Raw genomic sequence first — 22048 nt, 5'->3', positions numbered from 1 at the left:
CTTTTTAATTTTTCTAAATGCTTTATGCCTATTGTGTATCGCCTCACTACACTGATCTGTCAACCAAGGAACTGCTTTCCTCTTTTTAAATTGTCCCTTTTACCCTATAACATTATCTGTTACTTTATACAATACTCTACATATTTCTCCATTACATTCATCTATTGTCAAAAGACGATGTTTTGGTGATTGGGAAATTGGAATTTGTTTCATTTATGGCTGAAACAAATTCCAATTTCCCAATCACCAAAACATCGTCTTTTGCCTTACTATGATCACAAGTACTTCCAGAACGTTCTTGAACCTTTCCGTCTTTCTGAGTTTGCTCCTTTTGTTTTGTTTTTTGTGCTGCTTCAGCATAAGTTAACCCTTCAGATATTCTTACATTTTGAATTTTCACAGCCTGTTTGTGAGCAATACATCCCCCAAAGCCAGCACTATGCTCACCTCCACAATTACAGCATTTTGCCTTTACTCCTTTGCCACATTTACCATATTCATGGTCACCCCCACATCTTGCACAACGTTGATTTCCTCTGCAAACAGCACTAACATGTCCATACTTCTGGCACTTGAAGCAGCTAAGCGGAGGAGGCACGTATGGTCTTACTGGATAACTAACGTATCCTATTTTTACCCTCTCTGGAATTCTTTCCTTATCAAACTGAAGCATTACTGATAGACTATCCTTCCTTTCTTTATTTTTCACGTACTGAAGCCGTTTTGCTCCAACTACCTTCCCTCCTTCAACACAACTTTTAATTTTATCTGTATCCATCTCAGTAGGAATTCCAATTATTACTCCTCTAATCCAAGGTTTAGATTTCATCAATGTGCATGACACCGAGAGTCCAAGCATCGAGGTTATACTTAAAGCTTCTTTTGTTGTTTTTCATCTTAACACATAATAATCAGGTTACCATCTCTCAGAGTCTTTGCACTATGGATTACTCCTAAAGCTTTATTAAGAGATTTTGTCAGTTTAATAGGATTTATCGTCATACCTGATTCTGCAAATTTCATCATGACTTGATATTCTTCTATGTTTTTCCTACTCACGTAATCCTCCTTTCCACTATCCATAAATGATCCTTGACTATTAGTTTTCTTCCTTTTCCCATTCACAACTTTCCACCATTCATTCCCTCCTGCACTCCCGCTACACGATTCATCTTCCATTTCCGGATCACTACCAGAGCTACCGTCATTTCCTGCCATCAGTGCTCCAGTCACAGTCCAGTGTTGCCAAACAGCCGATCACCGACCCCCAAGAAGCGTCCGTCTGCATCCGAAGTTATAGAGAGAAAAGAAAGATCTCGAGCATGCGGAATCGGAAAAAATGCCGCGAGGGCGGAGCTTTAGTGACGTCAACACGATCTCATTGGTTACCTCAATAATGTGAGAATATTATTGGAGAATTTTGAGACATTCAGTATTTTACACATATGACACATATACATATACTGTATATATATATGCATGCGATTATGTATTATGTAATTAATAAAACTTGATTACACCATAATCCATGGTTTCAGCCTCTTATGGCTCCAATTTGTTATTTAATCCGAAAGTTTTTTTTTTTTCCTTCTTCCTCAGTCATTAATCACTAATAACCTGGTTTACAATTTAGCAAAAAAAAAATTCTCTCTCTGTGTGTATTATTATATTATATTTGCTTTCATTATCTCTTGTCTTAGTATCATTTTTTTATCATTTTGTTTATTTTTACTAACACTTTTATTGTACAGCACTTTGGTCAGTCCTATGGCTGTTTTAGATGTTCTATATAAATAAAGTGAACTTGAACATGAACTTGATCTGTGGTCAAGGAGGGCCAGCAAAAAGTGTTCTGAACCTTTGTTGTATGGTGGAGTCCTGGATGTCCTGAGCTCAGTGCAGTTTGTACACACTGGATGACTCTCTGCTGGATGTCAGTGGGAACATACTGTTTGGTCAGCAGACATTTTGGGGGAGAAGTTTCGTTAAATTGTGCACATTGTATTTCCTCCATGATATCCCACCGTACGGGAACGATGAAAATGGACGGTAGAAGGATGGATTGAGACGTCAGGGTTTTGTCAACTGGATCACAGCAAGTGGAAAAAATGTGGTCATTATTGATTTAGTTGCGTTTGGCTGGGAAAACATTAATTGAAATAATTATAAATCACTCAGTGGCCAAGGACCTAAATACATTGCAGATATGCTCACTGAATGTAAAGCAAACAGACCACTCAGATCATTAGAGTCAGTTAGAAATACCAAGGGTTCAATTTTTTTTTAATTCTATGTTTTACTGTTGTGATTATTGTATTTTTGATGATTTAACTTTCTTTTATGTAAAGCACTTTGAATTACCATTGTGTATGAAATGTGCTATATAAATAAACTTGCCTTGCCTTGAAAAGTATGCACAGGGAAGGAGTTTACCTAGGGTGCCCTGCCACTGGAATTCTATGCCCCAGATATCGCAGCTGGAAGCGTCCACTTCTATGACAAAGGGGATGTTGGGGACCAGGCATTGCAGGATGGAGTCAGATTTATTATTCCCTGGATGATACTGTATGTTGGCGCGTAATAATGAAGTGAGTGGGGTGGAGGGGGATTGAAGTGTGACAAATTCACAATTGACTGGAACACCAATGATGTTACAAAATAAATTACTTCTACATATATTTCAGTTGATCATAGTATCAATATTGGAGTTGTAATTGCTAGTTCTATTATATATATATATATAATATCTGAAATAACACACACACACAAATACACACACACACTCATACACACACATATATACACACACATACACACACACATACGCGCACACACACACACTCATACACACACACATATACACACACATATACACACATACACACACATACAATTACACACACACACATAATCACACACACACACACATACAATCACACACATACAATCACACACACAGACACACATGTATGTGTATGTGTAATGTAAAGGAACACCAGGGTAACTACTGGAAAGTTACTAGACATGTGTTATATAGATGATATGAAAAATATGACATGGGTAACAGATGTCTCATCACTTGGCCCAACATGGAGATCTGGAGATACCTGAGATTACTGTGGATGTTTGATTACTGTGAATGAGCAGCTTGGGCATTACATGATGGCTTTAGGACTACAATCACCACAACAGATTTTGCAGTCTCTATCAGTGAAAAGCAAAAATAGACTTCGTGTCACGCCCACCACGGACAATTCCGAAAAGATACTTTTAAATATATCTAATATTAATCTTGAATTTTTGTATTATATTAATCTTTATATTAAACTTTTGTTTTATGTTTATGTTCTCTAAAGCTGATTTGAGACAATGTCAATTGTTAAAAGCGTCATACAAATAAATATGAATTGAATTGAATTCCCCCACAGACCAACAGAGGGCATCCTTACCAAGTGCATGAACTTCAATTGTTTGCTTCATTTCTTTCTTTTGATTATTAAATGCCTCCTTTGTATTTTCCAGTTTGTCGCTTTATATAAGTTCTGTGTTTCCTTTCTTTGCTTTCTGGAGCTTTATGTTCATGCAGAGATAAATTTATACATTTCTAAATTAATAAATTAAATCCTAATATATTTCTGTTAAGCTACTTTGAGACAATGTCTGCTGATAAAATTGTTATACAAATAAAACTGAACTGAATTTAGCTGAATTAATGTCGTAACAAAGCAGCCAGTGACATAAGAAACATTGTTCATGTATCTGAGTGACAGATGATGTGTATAATATAGTTTACTGAATATTTAAAAGCAGACTTGTGTATTTATGGAACTGTTTTAGCTCCAAAGCCATGGACAATGAATATACAGTATCTGACAGAAGTGATTACACTTCTCACATTTTTGTAAATATTTTATTATATCTTTTCATGTGACAACACTGAGGAAATTACACTTTACTACAATGTAAAGTAGTGAGTGTTCAGCTGGTATAACAGTGTAAATTTGCTGTCCCCTCAAAATAACTCAACACACAGCCATTAATATCTAAACTGCAGCACGGTGGCCAAGACCATACAGCGGTATAACAGGACAGGTTCCACACAGAACAGGCCTCGCCATGGTCCACCAAAGAAGTTGTGCAGATGGTCAGCATCATATACAGAGGTTGTGTTTGGAAATAGACGTATGAATGCTGCCAGCATTGCTGCAGAGGTTGAAGGGGTGGGGTGTCACCCTGTCAGTTCTCAGACCATACGCCACACACTGCATCAATGGTCTGCATGGCTGTCGTCCCAGAAGGAAGCCTCTTCTAAAGATGACGCACAAGAAAGCCTGCAAACTGTTTGCTGATGACAAACTAAGGACATGGATTACTGAAACCTTGCTAAAGATATTTATTGAATTATAGTTAGTGCAGATTTTTTACTAATAAATAAATAAACAAACAATTAAATAAATAAGCAAGCAAACAGAATCACAACATAAGGTAACAGCAGAGGGTGCTGTATGGCAACATTTCTCAATATGAGACAAACACAGTATCGCAGACATGCATGCAGACACAAACACACACACACACACACACACACACACACACACATGCATACACAAACACTTGCACTATTACTTTAGCAACAGTGTTATGTAAACGTGTAAGCAAATGTGACTACAATAGACAGACAAACAGTATAAAAAATCTGACCTGCTGTCTGTACCCTAACCTCTAACCCACCACACCCCCACCACCCCTTTTTGTGATAGGTTTGTCTATCTGTTTAATTTGGCAGTAGACTGTTTAACTATCAACATTCCTCAACATTTCTACATACAGGTAAATGTTGCCATAACGATAGTGTGAGATTTATTTTTGTGTGTTTATTTCGTCTATGGAGGTAATTGTGTTATTAGGATTTGGTGTGCTGACGTATGAGTCGTTGTACGTGCAGGTAAAGTATGTGCAGGAAGTTGTGTAATAAGTTGTAACGTGTGGTGTTCAAAACCTTTCAAGAATGCCTGCATTATTCTGATGGACCCATTTGCAGGAGACTGGAGATTCATCTGAGAGTGTATAGTCCCTCTTACAATAGCTTAACAAGTGTTACAACAAAGTATTATTAGTGGAGAACTTTATTAATCCCCAAGGGGAAATCAGAAGAGTAGTACAAAATGAATGAAATTGCAGAGAGCGTTTATTCTGGCAAAGTGCAAACAAACAAATCCAAATTGTAAGGCAATTATTTTTTTGTCAGAATCTTCTAGTAGATTTTTCTGGTACATTTGGCTTGGTACAGTGATAGAGGACCAATTTAACATCAACGCCCACACTGAAAAAATAATAAAAACACATCCATTTATAAGAGTTTAGTCTTTATAATTGTAAACCTGAAGAAGGAGGTGAAGTAAACAACTTTTATCATTTTAGAAATTTATCACTTTAAGTAAACTACTGAGTACTAAATAATACACATAAGTAAGAAATCTTTATTTTTTTGTTAAATGCAAAGCTACTAGAAAAAGATATACGTTATATTGTGTATTAGAGAATAGTTTGAAGTGCAGAATAAATTTGTCACTTTGCTGTTAAGACAGAGCATTAATACATACACATATATTAACACACACAAGAATATTACATGTGTGTATAATATTTGTAATATAAATGTAATTAGAAAAAGCAAGTTAATTAAAAGTAACAAAAATGAATGATATGATGCTCACATGATATTTATGATCACATGTGAGAAGAAGCTTGAATACGAACACTGTGCTAATTACAGTGTAAGGCACTTGTTTTATACTTTAGGAGCTTTATTGGATATAATTGTAGAGAAGAACTTTTGTTTATTCACTCAGGCGTAGGCTGATTCATCTTCTTCTGTGAATCCACTTTTAACAGCTGCTTGAATGCGCTTTATCTCTTCTGGAGCAGCAGCGGGGAGAATGGCGAGCAACTCTTTATCAATCTTCTCCAGTCTTGCAAAACTCTTCTCTTCAAACTCCTTCTTGTTCTTGAGGACAAGACCTAAGATGGCTTTCTGAGCCCCATCACAGGCGTTCCGTAACTGATCAACCTCAAACTGAAACTCTGGCTTTTCCTTGTCCATGACCATCAGTTTTCCCAGAGAGCTGACACGATCCATGATGTGTTTGGTGGACACCTCAGTGTAGGTTGTAGAGATCATATTGACAAGGTTGGCGATATTAGTGGCTTGAAAGGCTTGATTGTAGAGCAGATCTTTGGAGAAGAGCTTTGCGTTGTAGGAAAGCTTCTGTGTCTCCTCAGATGTGGATACAAAATCTTTAAGGGTTTTGGTCAGACTGATTTTCACAATGTTCGACACCATCTGAAAGAAGCGCACCATCTTCTCCCACTGCTCCTTCACTCTCCCCATGGCATCCATACCCTTAACCAACATTTTTATAGTGGTGTTAAAGTCTATCTCTTTGATCTCACAGCTCCTCATGGTGATCAGGATGTCAGTCAGCTCCTTTTGGTTCTTCTCCATGTTCTCTACACCCTTACCATACATCTCTCTGGTCTTGTCCAGTTGAGCGCGGCTCACCTCTATGCGGAACCTGGCATTATCTGATGCCCTTTGTGAAACTTTCACCTTCCCAGGTTTACTTTCTTCTTTATACATCATTGGTGGTTTTGGAGCCAGAGCAGGAGAATTTGTGACAGATTTACTTTTGCTGTCAAATCTGTGAGCTGATTCATTCAGGTTTCTGATCAGTTTAATCAACTCATTTGTTTTGACTTCTTCACATTTCTGTTCTGGTGCATACTTTGCTAGTTCTTCACAGATCTCGATGCCTTTGGTACAGATGTTTTGAGCTTCCTCTTTTGCTGTGCAGTTTGGCATTTTTTCTAAATCCTTCCAGATTCGTTTGAACTGATCTGCCTGAAATTTTGTCTTTGTAGTTTTGTGTTTTTGATCATACAAATCTTTCCAGTTAATTTTGTCATCAATCACATACACTTGAATTTTCTCTGTGCATTTCAAGATTTCTGCAGATTTACTATAAATTTTATTTTCATCAAAGCAATCAGCTTCAGGTTCTGGACTTTTAGACACATTTTTTGCAGGGACATTCTGTGTCTCACTTTTAGATACGATTAACGCCATTCCATTAATAACAGTTGTGATGCCTTCAGATATGCCATCAACCAAATCCATTCCTATCATTTCCCATCCACTGGGCAGTGAATCCATTGCATTCTTATATGTTTCCTGGGCTTCGGTCAGTTGCTTTTCCATGTCCTTAATTGCTTTCTCTGAACGTTTAGCAGCTTCTTCTGATGACTGTTTTCTCAGATTGGCTTCCTCCAGTTTCCTCTTGATTTCGTCCAGCTCCTCTCCATAAAAGTGCTCAGCATTTACACATGCTTCCAGCAGTTCTTGGATAATGTTGATGACATCAGTGAACCGTTTTTCTGTTGAATTGGCCAGCTCAAGACAGTCATCTGCAACAACACGGATGTTCTCCAGCTGTTTAGGGAGGTGAGCTTCAACAACCTCATCACTGCCTTGGAACAGGATCTTCACAGCCATCTTCATGTAATCAGGAACTGCCATGGTGTAAAGTCTAATCTGGTCCATGTTCTTATGGGCCTCGTTGAAAGCCCACCAGCCTGAGTTACACACCTGCATGAGGCAGGCACGAAATGACTCTGGGCATCTGATGAACTTGTAGCCATCTTTAGGTGGGTTCTTGTTGATGAAGAAATCTGTATTGGAGGAGATGAACACCAGCTCTCCCAGGATGGCTATGGAGAGAGGAGCAGGAGTCAGATACTCCTCCCAGTTGGCATACGGCTGCATCACAAGCTTGGTTTGGTTCCTCATGTCCTCAGCTGTGGTGAGGCTTTGAGTTTTCTTTGCAATTTGCGAATCCATGGCTACTTTTTTCCTACTAAAAACAAAAAGAAAATAAATTAATAATGAGATCACCATGGCTGCCTTCTTGGGTGCCAGCAGAGAACAATTTGTACACTTACAGTGGAAACCATAATAAAAATCTGAACCATGATACACAGAGACAACGTCTGAGAGCTCTTACTTTTGGTGGGTTTAGTTATTTGGTGGACACATGAGTAAAGGTGGAGTGTTTACATCTGATAAAACTAACAGAACTAACAAAATGTTTCAACACTTCAACACTCAACTTCAACGTGCTTGAACACTAGACAAGTTAGATGTGATTGTGTTTAATATTATAGAGACTTTAAGATTCTCAGTATGATAAATATTAGGTATTATGTCAGTGCTGAACCATTAATTTAATATTTTAAAGGTCTTAAAGTCAAATCAGTGGTCAGAAAATTAGAACAGATTAAATAAATAGATAATGATTTAGTATGGAAAACCTTTACCACTTGGTTTCTTTAAATGTTTACGCCTTGTGGGTAAACCTATGTGCAGCTTTATATAAACTATATTATTAGTGCACTTTTCACCAGGACCAACAGCTGAAATGGTTCCCAGCACCATCACACCTCTTCCTCCAAGCTTAACTGTGGGACAGATGTTTTACTGTTGTATTTCTCATCAGATCATTAGCTTCCAGCTAAAATGTCCTGTAAATAGGAAATTACCCCAGAATCCCAGATCTCATGCTTCTTCACTGAGAAATGCTACAATTACAACTACATCAGACATCAGTTTAGACTTTAGGAAATTTTAAATAACAACATTTAATATAAACTAAAGAAGTGAAACATAATTGAACAACAAAAGCTATGAGCCACTCAGACTCACTGTAAACAGTGAATGACTTTTAAGAGCATGTTGCCCAATATAAATGTGCAAAAAAGGGAAGTTAGTTTAAGTACAAAGTCATTGGATAAAGCCCAAAAACAGACAGGAAATTTTGGGGTCATGTTTTGTCCAAAAGGAATAGAAAGGACACACATGAGTCAGACCTTTATCATGGTAAGATGCATGAATAAAACCATCACCTCTTTAAAAGTAAGCCCTCACAGTATACTGTTGTAGAGTATGATATAGTATCATAAGCACACGATATAAAGTAAACTCATAAATACCTTTTACACTAGAGAATATTAAAGTAAATGAACAGAAAATCGATTTTTAAAGGCCTGCTCATTAAACTTCATGAGCCTCAGAGTGAAATAAAACTTCAGAGTGAGATGAAGTAAAAGATGTAGACAAGTTATATGACGTAAATGTGTATGAGTGCATGCGAACTAATGAGTGCACACACACACTCAGACACACACACACACACACACACTCACACACACACACACACACACACACACACACTCACACTCACACACACTCACACACACACACACACTCACATACTCACACACACACACACACACACACACACACACACACACTCAGACACACTCAGACACACACTCAGAAATAAAAGCGCAATATAAATACATTTAAATTGAATTGTATAAAAGGATTAAATGTTTGCAGTGTAACAAAACTTTAAAAGTAATTGTTGAGAGCAGTTTCTTCCTACCTGGATATGCTGAAATTCTTCAGTGAAGGTGTGGAGGTTCTCTGTCTGCTCTGTGATCCAAGTGGTGCACTGACTCAAGACTAAAAGCCCCTGTGTATTTATAATGTGTAATCTGCCCTCCCCTTTTCACCCACCCACCTCTGATACATATATAAAAGAAGATAATCTTATAAATCTCACATAATAAGTGACTGTGGTGATCCAGAAGAGAAAGAACAGCAACAGAGTTAAACTTTCACACTCTGATTACAGATTTATCTTCAGGAGACCCTGTGACAAGGTAATCATGTTTCAGGCTGCTTTTATAGGTGCTGTGTTCTTTTTTAATTCTTTATTATTATTTTTTTATACTATTTACAGTGTTTAAATATATAATAACCTGGTTTCATTCAAACTTAAATTCCAAAAATAAAATGACTTCATGACTTTATTATAAAGAAATATAGAAGAAAAAAACAACAATCTCATGTTTAAGACTCATAAAATAGTATTTTAGTATGAAAGACTAAACTTGTTTTTATTTATTATTTGATAATCTTATAATTTAATAATAATTTTAATAATTTATTATTTGATCTGTAGAGGACTTTTATTAATAAAATCATTCTGTAACAGATGACAGATGACTAGAGACACTGAAGGAGATTTTTATGATGATCTTATGATCAGGTTTGAGTTTTTCCCCTTTAACATGTTTAATTCCTGTTTCAGATGAACCAGCTTTCATCATTCGAGTGAGTTGAATTCCAGAATTCACAGAAATGATTTATAACAATTAATGATCTTTTAAATAGAATTGCATAAAATTATTCAACCAAAACAAAAATTAATTCATTTCAATTCTTTAAGACTTTTCTGTGTTGAAATGTTTTGTTTGTCTCTACAGAGTTGTGCTGAAGAACACAGCTGAAGCTGTTCTCATTCCACTGAAAGGTGGGATCTCCTCCCTGAATGAAGTCTATAATTCTCTTATTGAGGCAGATGTAGATCCTGTAACTGGGAAATGCTCCAACTACGACTACATCAGACAGCAGATAGTACAGGCTCATCAGCTCCTGAAGCAGTCAGAACAGGAAGCCAGTTCAGGGTTAAAGAGTCTGGATGAAAACTTAGAGAGACTGATACAAGAGGAGGGGAAACTCGAGCAGGAGATGAATAACACAAAACTAACCTTAGACAACTTTAGAGAAAAGAAGGAATCAAATGAAAAATTACTCAGAGAATCTCAGGGAGCTCTGGAGCAGACCAGGAGAAATCTGGATTCAGCAATACACACACTTCAGGATCAGCAGAAAAGGAAACGTGATGCTGAAATTGTCACAGGTGTTGGGGCAGGAGTGTTATTTATACCTATCATTGGATGGATTGCAGGTAAGTTTTACAGCATACAGATAAAAATAATGACATCTGAACTGTTTCATCATCATAACCTTCATGTGAGAGTCTGTTCTGACTCTATAGTTTGTTTCTTCACTGTTCAGGTCCTACCATGATTATTGTTGGTGCAGTTGAACTGGATCAAGCAAATAAAGCTGTCCAAGTGGCTCAAGAGGAGGTGAGAATGTCTGAGAATGAAGTGAGAAAATATGAACTTAAAGTATCTCACTACATGTCTAAGATTTCCCAGACCGAACGTGACATCAGTCAGAAAGATGACCAGCTGAAGCAGATACATGAAGGAATTGAGAAAGTGAAGGAGCAGAAACAGTCTGTAGGTCAGTTCCAGGAGAAAGTGAGAGGAGCTGTCAATCTTCTGGGTGTCCTGAGTGGGAGGGTCAGTGTAGCTGAACATCAGACTCGCAGATCCATCCTCCAAGAGCCTGTGATGAAGGTGATGGAGGATGTGATGAAGGCCATAGAGCAGATCACAGGAACTGAGCTCCTCTTTGGCAATGACCTGCCAAAACTCATCAATCAGATGAAGGAGAACAACAAACAACTGGCAGCCATCTGTGCCTAAGAGAACAGCTCAATATCACAATATTGTTAATTCTTTTGTTTTGAACAGAGTTACACAGAAAAATAAATATTCTGTAGCACTTCAGAGTTTTGTTCAAATAAGAATAAAGTACAAAAAACTTATGATTCTATGTCATATTCAAGAGCATTAAAAGCCACTAAACATGAGCATAAATAAATACAGTAATTGGATGTTGTAGTAAATGAATGTTGCAGTAAATAAAAACCAATGAATCTGTGAGCTAGAAGTGATATAAACCCTGTGACAAGGTTATACTAAACATACTATACTATACTTTAAACAAAAACAATGTTGTGTGTAATAACTTCAGTGCTTTCATACAATCTGGTTAAATATCGAAAATAAAAATGACTATAACAAATATGATGAAATAAAGAGATTTTATTTAACATCCAATCAAATATATTAGATTTAGATAATTAAAGATTATCTAAATATATAAATTGAAATTGAAATATTTTACCAACCCATGCACACCAAGCCAGACCTCAAATAATTTAAATTAGATTAAAATATATATATTTTATTTAATCTTGATCATTAAAATAATCAAATCTTGGTCAGACTGATGTGGAAGGCTGTTGAAAAATTTCATTAAACATAATAAATAAATAAATAAATAAATAAATAAATAATAACGAGAGAGATACAAAAATGCTTTGAAGCCTCCATCAATGAATACATCTACACTGGTACACTACTTATTATGAGTAATGTACTACTGTTACAGACTTAGTATACCAGCAGCCTAAAAACTCTGCTGGGAGGAATAGCGTTAAAAAAAAAAAATAATATCTAAAATATTTAGGAAAATATTTGGGAAAATATTAAGTGTTTTAGGAAGAGGTACAGTAGGTCTCCTTTTAAATGACTCAGCTGTTGTTTAAGTTAATTTGTTTGGACATCTAGCCCAGGGGTCGGCAACGTTAAACACTCAAAGGTCAGGGTATATTCTGGCAAACGGTTTCCCTATTGCATTTCGCAATCAGCATAGCAAACTGTAGCACACGCCGTTTACCAACACGCGTTGGGTGACTCGTAAAGCACAATGTTCCTTCTGTTTACCCAGTGCGATACCATAGAAAGGAATTAAAAGGTACGAGTCTCCAGATGTAAGAAGCGGGGCAACAGTTACAAAATTTCAAAGTTAAAATTCATGCAAACAGATATTAATAGACAGGTTTCAGTCAAATATTTATGGTTTATCAGAATCAGATTTGTTGACACACACAAGGAATTTGGTTCCAGCAGTTTGTGACTCTCAAAGGTACAGAGATAAATAACACTATACTATACAAGAAAACAATGCAGACGATGAGATACAATATAGACAGAATGAGTATAATATATGAATATAGAATTAATAAAATATATAAAATATGAATACGGAATATGAACGATCAGGTATGTACATAAAGTGTGGGAGTGCAAATAACCAATATTGTGCAATATTATTCTTTTTGTACAATATACAGCAGCAGTAGTGTGTAATATATACAGATGATGTGATGACTGACAGTCCTGATAATGCAGCACATATAGATATGAAGCAGTGAATATAATTATGGTGAGTTGTTAATCAGGGTTATTGTCTGGGGAAAGAAACTGTTCCTGTGTCTGGCAGTTTTAGTAAACAAAGTTCTGTAGCACCTGACAGAAGGGAGGAGCTGTAAGAGGTTGTGTCCAGGGTGTGAAGGGTCAGTGGTGATTTTTACTGCCCGGTTTCTGGTTCTTGTGTCGTATAAGTCCTGGAGAGTAGGCAGGGGGGCGCCAATTATTTTTTCTGCTGTTTTTATTGTGTGCTGCAGTCTGTTCCTGTCCTGTTTTGTTGCTGCACCAAACCAGATGGTGATGGATGTGAACAGGACAGATTCAGTGACTGCAGTATAGAACAGCATCAACAGCTCCTGTGGCAGAACAAACTTCCTTAAGTGATGTAGAAAGTACATCCTCTGCTGGGCCTTTTTGATGATGGAGTTTATGTTGCACTCCCATTTCAGGTCTTGGGAAATGGTAGTGATCAGAAACTTGAAGGCCTCCACAGATGACACCGGGCTGTTGGATATTGTGAGGGGGAGTAGTGTTGAGGGGTCTTTCCTAAAGTCCACTATCATCTCCACAGTTTTGAAGGTGTTTAGCTCCAGACTGTTCTGACTGCACTATATCATCAGCCGCTTCACCTCCTGTCAGTATGCAGACTCGTCGCCATCTTGGATGAGACCGATGAGCGTCGTATCATCTGCAAACTTCGGGAGATTAACAGTTGGGTCACAGTTCAAGATTGCCAAGGGTAGATCCGACATACCAAGCGGTTTTATCCCTGGTGCATCGCCTTGGATGATATCAGATGTGATGTTGACGAAAACATGTGGCCTAACCCTGAAGATCGCAGGGATTAGATACATTAATTTTGTGCTATTTTTAGTTCCCCCCTTCTTATCTGGGCTTTTTGCTGTTTTGTTTTTTGTTTTGTTTTTCAGAATGCTCTTATATATGATATTTTGTTCACTGTAAACAATACGTTAAAACTTTTTCTGTTCTATTATATTGTGTTTCTACTGAACCTCCTTTAGTAAACAGTAAAGAAAAAAAGAACTGATTTGCTTTTTACTGGAATGCGTTTGAATGTGAACATTACTGTACATGTGGACATACAGTTCCCAACTAAGAAATTTTGTGTAAAAGGTGGATTGCATGTTACCTGAAACATAAAAGTCTATGCAGTTTTTCTAATGTCAACAATAGCCAGTATTTTGAAACCTGGTGTACTTTGATTGACTGCATATACCTTGTGAAGTGAAAACAAGTGTTATTCTTTGACAGAATAATTTTATTTTGAGTCAGATTTCCAGTGTTTCGGTAAAGCTAGTGTGTGCAGAGAAAGATGTGTTCTGTTTTGAAATGGAGAGTTAGTTTATATTTAACAAAATGTGTTTTTGAGAGGAAAATGATCAATTTGGCCAAATTGTTTTGTAGGTGTAAGTCCGGGTTTCAGAGTTTAGAAAAATTATCTTAAGTATAGGTAAGCGCTTGTTAGCGATTGAAAAAAACTGTAATATGGATTTTAACCTAGTTGTTCCCAAACGGATGGTCATCATGCCTCCTGCGGTGTTGCCAGATGGCACAGATGGCAAGCCAAACTTTTGTCACATTTATGCCTATAGAATTTATAGAATGTAATCATCAGAGAAAAAAGACTACCAAGCAACATAACTTATCAAATCATTGCATAAAGCATTCTTTTGTATTATTTCATATGTATGGTTTGTAAGTTTGAAATTGTTTTGTGTCATTCATTTTCTGTGGAAGGGGACACAAACTAGGACGCACATTGTATACTGCCAGGGGGTCTCATGCTGATACAGTTTTAGAACCACCTAATGTCTACCACATTCTGAAATAGGGATGGTGACCACTGATGTGGACGTTCAGATTGCAATTAAAATCATCTAGGGCTTAATCTTTTTTCTTACTGTACATTAGAGATGCTCAAATCATAAACGTCACCCGAATCGGCAGCTTCGATATCATTTAATCCTTTTTTAATGAATGCTGTTTTAAATGAACGCTCATTTATATAAAAAAAAAAGTGAATTATCATATCTCTCATATACGCCGCCGACCCACCCGTGATATATTAAAATGCACATTATTTCTTGCTATGCTACCCATCCCGTGAGTTACCCGCATAGCACGCGATAGGCTTTAACCGCGATCCGAAGGAAATGTATAATGATGTAACTAGGGATGAGCCGGATACTCGGCTGAAACGAGTATCCGGTACGGATAAAGCACTTCTGCCGAGTACGAGTATTATACGAGTAATACGAGTCAATATCTGTGCTCGGATTGAATGAAAATCATCATTGGGTAGCTGATTGTGTCAGCGTTCTGTGATAGGCTAGTCACAGCGCCCCTCCCCTACACACATACAGATGTATTGTGTTGCTGTGTCTCGCTCTGCTCACTCACAGTCACACATAGAACAGCTCTCTGTCTCTCCCTCAGTCACTCGGGTTCGCGGGTCTTTTCCGTTAACGTTTAGGGTTTCTTCAGCTTTTTACTTTGGCTTGTAACGTAAATAATACGTACTTACTAACCAGTAGAGTTCTGGTAAACGTGGGTTCGTTCAGACGTGGTGCTTGCTTGGTAGAATGCGACTCGCATTGCGACTCTGCCTGTCGGAGATTTTTTTTCTTTTTTTAACCTTCAGCTGTCTCTAACCAGTAACCAGACAGAGTGTCTGACACGTTTTTGCTGTATTTCATAAAAACATAAAGGTAGTAAGCTAGTGTTATAAATATTACAGATTAATTATTACCGGTTAAAGCCCCGTCCGTTTCAAGATAAGCCCCGCCTACTTCCGGGTTAGGCCCCACCCACTCCGAGTACGGATACAGATACAGATAATTCATATGGTTAACAGATACGGATACAGATACAGATAATGCTGTACTCGCTCATCCCTAGATGTAACTTTAATTCCTGCACTTTCCAAAAATAAATCTCGCAATGTTTTCGACTACATTAAATACCTTACAGTGTTTATCGAAATTAGTATAAGTGCACGTGTTCCAGATCATCATGTTTTTGCCACCGTAATTAGGATTTTATTTTGGGGTAAATAAAAAGCTTCTGCTTCTACACGACAAATCTGCTGATCACTGGGAATCCGAATGTTGGCATATGTGAGGTACCTGGTTGACGGCTGCACAGCAGTTGTTTCAACTAGCGAAATTAACACTAGATTTACTGACTTTTTTATTCTCTGGTGCGGGTCCCGAGGTGTGATTCCCCCCTGTTGAGATTTTCACAGTTTTTCAGCCGTGCTTTTGTTGTGCAAACACACCCATCACCTGTGAGGCCTGGCTCATTTGCATTTGTTCACTCAGAGTAGCTCAGATCCAAGGCAGGCCAGACCTCTGTGTCTGACATGGAAACCTTCAGAAAGGCCTGCCGTATCTATACAAAATAGTCTGTTTTATTTATAAAAAATTGTGTGCTAAGGTTTGTCATTGCCATAGTACATATGATATTTATATAACCCTTGTGCAGAACTGGGGTCTATTTGACTCATCTGGAAAGTTTACTGTGTCATAACTTGGGTTTCCTTCCACATATTTGCCTGAAATTTACCAGGATTGTTCCAAATTATGAACTTTGCAAGTAAAATTAATTTTGTCTATTTTCGTTGAACCATGTGTTTGTAAAATAAATACATTCCTCCTCAAGTCCTCCCGAGTCAATTTGACCCGGCCACAATTAGTGGGGCAGTAGATCACACTTTTGCCCTTTTCAGCGCAATGAACATACATACAGACACAAAAATGCACACATAAAATGTCCACTAACACACGCACCCAAAACACATGCTCACACACCACACACACACACACACACACACACACACAAACACACACACACACATGCACACACACACACAAATTGGGCATTGCATTTCATTAGGCCTCCAGAAAAAAAAAGGCCACAAATTTGTAAATATTTCACACTTTTGATATGCCTTTGCCTAGCAGAGGGCAAAATATGATCTACAGAAATGATGCTACACACACACACACACACACACACACACAGTCAAACACTGTTCAAAGCATTGGGCATTGCATTTCAGTTGTCCTCCAGACAGTACAAAAGCTATACATTTGTAAACATTTCACACACACACGTGCACGCACACACACACAAATTGGGCATTGCATTTCATTAGGCCTCCAGAAAAAAAAAGCTACACATTTGTAAATATTTCACACTTTTGATATGCCTTTGATATGATCTACCAAAATGATGCTACACACAGACACACACACACATGCATACACACACACACACACACGTTGTGTTTTCATATTCAAATCATATTTGCTTTCAAAGAGACAATGCCCCGAGATAGATTTATCTCAATTATGCAACACCTTCTAACACACAAATTTGCTGCGGTCTCCGACATCTGAACACGCTTCAACAAGAACTGTGCTGAGAGTTTCACTCCAGGAGAACACATGACCATAGATGAACAGCTGTTCCCTACCAAGGTCCGTTGTCCATTCACACAGTATATTGCAACCAAGCCAGACAAATTTGGGATCAAGTTCTGGATGGCCACGGATTTGGAGACCAAATATGTCTGCAATGCATCTCCTTACTTGGGAAACGACCCCAGTCGTCAGAAAGGAGAGAGGCTTGCAGAGAGCGTGGCCATGAATCTGATGGAGCCATTTTTGGATGATGGCAGAAATGTCACGTCGGTCAATTTCTTTACTTTACTGTAACTGTCGCACAGACTTCTGCAGCGCAAAACAACGCTACTGGGCACGGTGAATAAAGTCTGCCGTGAACTTCCTCAACTTGCAAAAGACACTGCACAGCGAGAGGTATTCTCCACTTCAGTGCTTACAAGTGGCGGTGTCTCCTTGACAATTTATGCACCTAAAAAAAACAAGACTGTGTGTGTTCTAAGTTCCATGCACCAAGACGTGACGATCGGTGACGGCAGAAAGAGGAAACCCAACACGATAACAGACTATAACCACATGAAGGTAAGTGAATGTGTGTATAATTTTACACCAGTGCTACAATGTTTTCTGATGTGTACTATACATATACAGGCCTATAGAAAAAAGCACATATACTCATGACTCTCTCTCTCTCTCTCTCTCTGCTTTTACAGTGTGGTGTAGACATGTTGGACCAAATGGCGCGGATGTATTCCGTAAGAGCAGCAACACGCAGGTGGCCAGTAGCGTTTTTTTACAATATGCTTGACCTAGTGGTGGTGAATGCCTACATTTTGTACAAGGCATGTACAGGGTGGACAGGCAAAAGAAGATTATTTCTACGACATGTTTGACCAAACTCAGGTTTATTGGGTAGCTGCAATGGAAGCAAGACTTCTTCAGGGCACAAATACTGACACTTAAAGGTATGTAACTTAAGCAGTAGTTGTTTTATCGTAACTCGTTCACTGCACAATATAAACAAATGAGTGATATCGTCGCTGTCAGGCAGAATCCTCGTATCTCCAAAACCGTTATTTTTCAGGAAATGAAAAAAAAAACGCCGTACCTTATCTGCATTGCACAGGGTTTAGTCCACGTTGCAGTGAATTGTCTTGTGCTAAATTCCTGTCCTCAGACGAGCACCAGAACTAGCGGGGGTCAAGATTTTTTTTTATTTGAGCCCAGTGTTTTGAAGACATTTACCTCAGAAGACGTGTTGATTCGTTGCGACTCTTCTTGAGGTGAAATATGCCGCGAAGCTCTCCCGCGGAGTGAGGAAGAGGTGGACAGTTGAAGTGTCCAATGGAGTTATGAGATTTGCGCTCAAGCTATTTTCAAGACTTTAGATTGGTTAATAACTTGTAAAAATAACAGACCCACGTGGGGACTGACCAATAGCATCAATATATGAAAAAATATGAAATTGACAAAATTTGAACATACAAGATTTCCGCCCGACAGCAATGATATATAGTTTTGTTTCTTGTTTTGTTTCTATAATTTTTCAGAGAATAAAGAAGATATAGAGCAGGAGTTGTCTAAAGGCAAACGACTCCAGGTAGCACCTCTTAAAAAAACATGGTCATCGCCACCACATACTACTTGCTCCTCGCTAAAAGAGAGAGCGGAAGCTAAGACCAAAAATGTATGTTGTAAAGGTTATATTGTGTAACGTTATTTGTGCACGTGTGTAAATTACAGTATGATGGCAAATGTCATTGTCCAATAAATATTGTAAACAAACTTATATATATATAATGAAAGCCATGTTCCCTTTCGAGGGAACTCGACGCTGCGTCAGTGCTGACGCTATGGGAATGCTTCTTTGAGGAAGTTGTGTCTGAAGCTCTGTGTGCACACATGCCATTTTAATGCCTCGGAAAGGACACGTGACGGAGTAATTACTCGCCAGTAAGTCCATATAAGGGCATCTACGTCACACTGCTCCAGCTTCTATTTGTCGGAAGGGAGCGCGAACGGACTCCCGGGGCGTGGCCAGCAACGCAGCGTCTCGTTCCCTTCTCAGGGAACCGGGTTACATACGTAACCTGGTATAGTTTTTCTTTATTAAAAAGTGAATTACAATTCTTTAGAAAATTGTCTTGGTCTTTATTTAACTATGAATATGCACTAAGAAATGTGGTATGTAACAAATGGGTTTTGTTGTGGTCTTGCTGGGATTATACTAGCATCCAAAAGACAACATACTGTATGTTGACCAGCACACCAGCATCCCAGGCTGGTCGGCCAGCACACCAGCATCCCAGGCTGATTGGCTAGCACACTACCATACCAGGCTGGTCAGCCAGCACACCAGCAACCAGCACCTAATGCTGGACCAGCATATCACCATCCCAAGCTGGTCCCAGCATGCAAGACATACATTATGCTGGACCAGCAATGCTGGTTTTTTTAGCAGGGCATTGTCTTCTTTTAAGTTGCTTCTTAAAACCCATCTTTTTTCCTTGGCTTTTAACACCTGATTTTGTCATTTTGTTTCTTAGTTTGTTTTCTTGTTTTTATGTCTTGTATGAGTTGAGTATTTTATGTGTATATATTCTTCTGTACAGCACTCTGGTCAACTTTGGTTGTTTTAAAGTGCTTTATAAATAAAGTTTGATTGATTGATTGATTGATATGCGGTTTAGTATGCGGTTCAGAGCCGTTGAGAGAAATAGTAATAATTAATTATGAAACGTAATTAATTATTATTCAGCATTAATTTACTTGTTTTTGCGATACCATTTTCACACAAATTGATTTATCTAACACAAACATAGAAAAATAAGAAAATAAATGAATAAATAAAAGGGCACAAAAATAAATTTATTTTCCTCTGACAGGTGTAGTAGCCTATCTTTTATTATTTTGATTCCTAAATTCATGATGCTCACTTGATGAGAATATTAAACATAGAAGAGGATGCATGTTTATAACACTGAATTTTGCTAAATAAAGTATAAATATTTGACTGAAACCTGTCTATTAATATCTGTTTGCATGAAATTTAACTTTGAAATTTTGTAACTGTTGCCCCGCTTCTTACATCTGGAGACTCATTGTGCTTTGCGAGTTACCCATCGCATGTTGGTAAACGGCGTGTGCTACAGTTTGCTATGCTGATTGTGAAACGCAATAGGGAAACTGTTTGCCAGAATATACCCTGACCCTCATTTGGACCCATTTCCCACAGAAAATAAAACACAGGGAGCCACAAAACCCTTTTGACATCTAAAATTAAGATAACACTGCATATTCAGGAAACACTTCAACTAGCACTTATTTCCTTATCTTTTGCATTAAAAAAAAAAAAACACACCTTTGACACTTTTTCATTGTAACTTTGAACAAATGTTTTAAACTCATGGTATCTTAAGTATGTAACTTAATGAGCCAGCATTAATGTATTCAATGTTAGAGATTTAAGCACTTATGTACGTCGCTCTGGATAAGGGTGTCTGCTAAATGCTGTAAATGTAAATGTAAATGCATATATCATTTTTTACCTTTATGGAAAGTATTGAAAAAACTGTAGTGTGTTCATTTATGAAATCAATGAACTGCTACCGAGTAAACGAAATTTTATTTCTGCAGGCAAACAAAAATATTTTGAACAGTTTGAACTAAACTTAACAAAAAAGACGCTGGGTTGAAGGTTACTTTCAAATAAAATGTTCAACGTCTATTTGAGTCATCTTCGTATTCATGACAACAGAATTTTAACTTGCCGGCTGCAGCAAACCAAAAATACGTTTGCTTCTGTGTCGGATTTCGCAAGTCGGCAGTTATGACGCGTATTTTGAGCGACAAAAAAATAAATAAACACGGTTTATTTTAATGTTACAAGAGCATCATAATCTTAGAATTTAGAATTACTAACTAACTAAAATACATGTCAGCAGTGACCAGCTACATCGGCAAGTGCATTGATGACGTGACCGTCTCCAAGACCATCACCACACGCCCAGACAATCCACAGCCACTTCCAAGACAGCGGGGACACCCGGTGCATGTGGCAGGGCATACAGGCGATCATGAACAACAAGACAGCTTCACCTGCTTGTGATAGCGATGCCTCCCTCCCAGATGCGCTGAACGACTTCTACACTCGGTTTGAGATGCAGAACAACGTAGCGGCAAGGAAGACTACCATTGTTCCTGTCCCAAAGAAGTCTACAGAGTCCTGCCTCAATGGCTATTGTCCCGTTGCACTCACACCAAGCTACCACCCTCACTGGACCCACTACAGTTTACGTATCGTCCAAACCGCTCCACAGACGATGCCACTGCCACAGCCCTACATTTAGCCCTCACCCACCTGGACAATAAAGACACTTATGTACAAATGCTGTTCATAGACTTTAGTTCAGCAATCAATACAATCATCCCTCAGAACCTGACTGGGAAGCTGAGCCTGCTGGGACTAAACACCACCCTCTACAACTGGATCCTGGACTTCCTGACTGGGAGACCTCAGTCAGTCCGGATCGGGAACAACATCTCAGGCACCACCACACTGAACACTGGAGTCCCTCAGGACTGCATGCTCA

General features: G+C 38.2%; 2 protein-coding genes across 2 annotated transcripts; one reads left to right on the top strand and one right to left on the bottom strand.

Moving 5' to 3' along the window:
- Positions 1–5170: 5170 nt before the first annotated feature.
- On the bottom strand, positions 5171–9561 carry LOC132842561 (uncharacterized). Its single transcript, XM_060865295.1, has 2 exons — positions 9501–9561; positions 5171–7913 (listed from the first exon to the last, which is right to left on the bottom strand). The coding sequence occupies exon 2, from the start codon at positions 7895–7897 to the stop codon at positions 5849–5851; it is 2049 nt and encodes a 682-aa protein (XP_060721278.1). The 5' UTR covers positions 7898–7913; positions 9501–9561; the 3' UTR covers positions 5171–5848.
- A 557-nt stretch (positions 9562–10118) lies between these two features.
- Positions 10119–11714, top strand: LOC132842150 (uncharacterized). The gene is made up of 3 exons (XM_060864815.1): positions 10119–10234; positions 10387–10871; positions 10982–11714. Exons 1-3 carry the CDS (start codon positions 10212–10214, stop codon positions 11458–11460), a joined length of 987 nt encoding a protein of 328 aa, XP_060720798.1. The 5' UTR covers positions 10119–10211; the 3' UTR covers positions 11461–11714.
- Positions 11715–22048: the final 10334 nt, after the last annotated feature.

This window comes from Tachysurus vachellii, chromosome 3 (assembly GCF_030014155.1).
Source record: "Tachysurus vachellii isolate PV-2020 chromosome 3, HZAU_Pvac_v1, whole genome shotgun sequence".
Lineage (NCBI taxonomy): Eukaryota > Metazoa > Chordata > Actinopteri > Siluriformes > Bagridae > Tachysurus > Tachysurus vachellii.
Note: the sequence above shows the minus strand (reverse complement) of the source record. Positions and strands in the feature narration are given on the sequence as shown.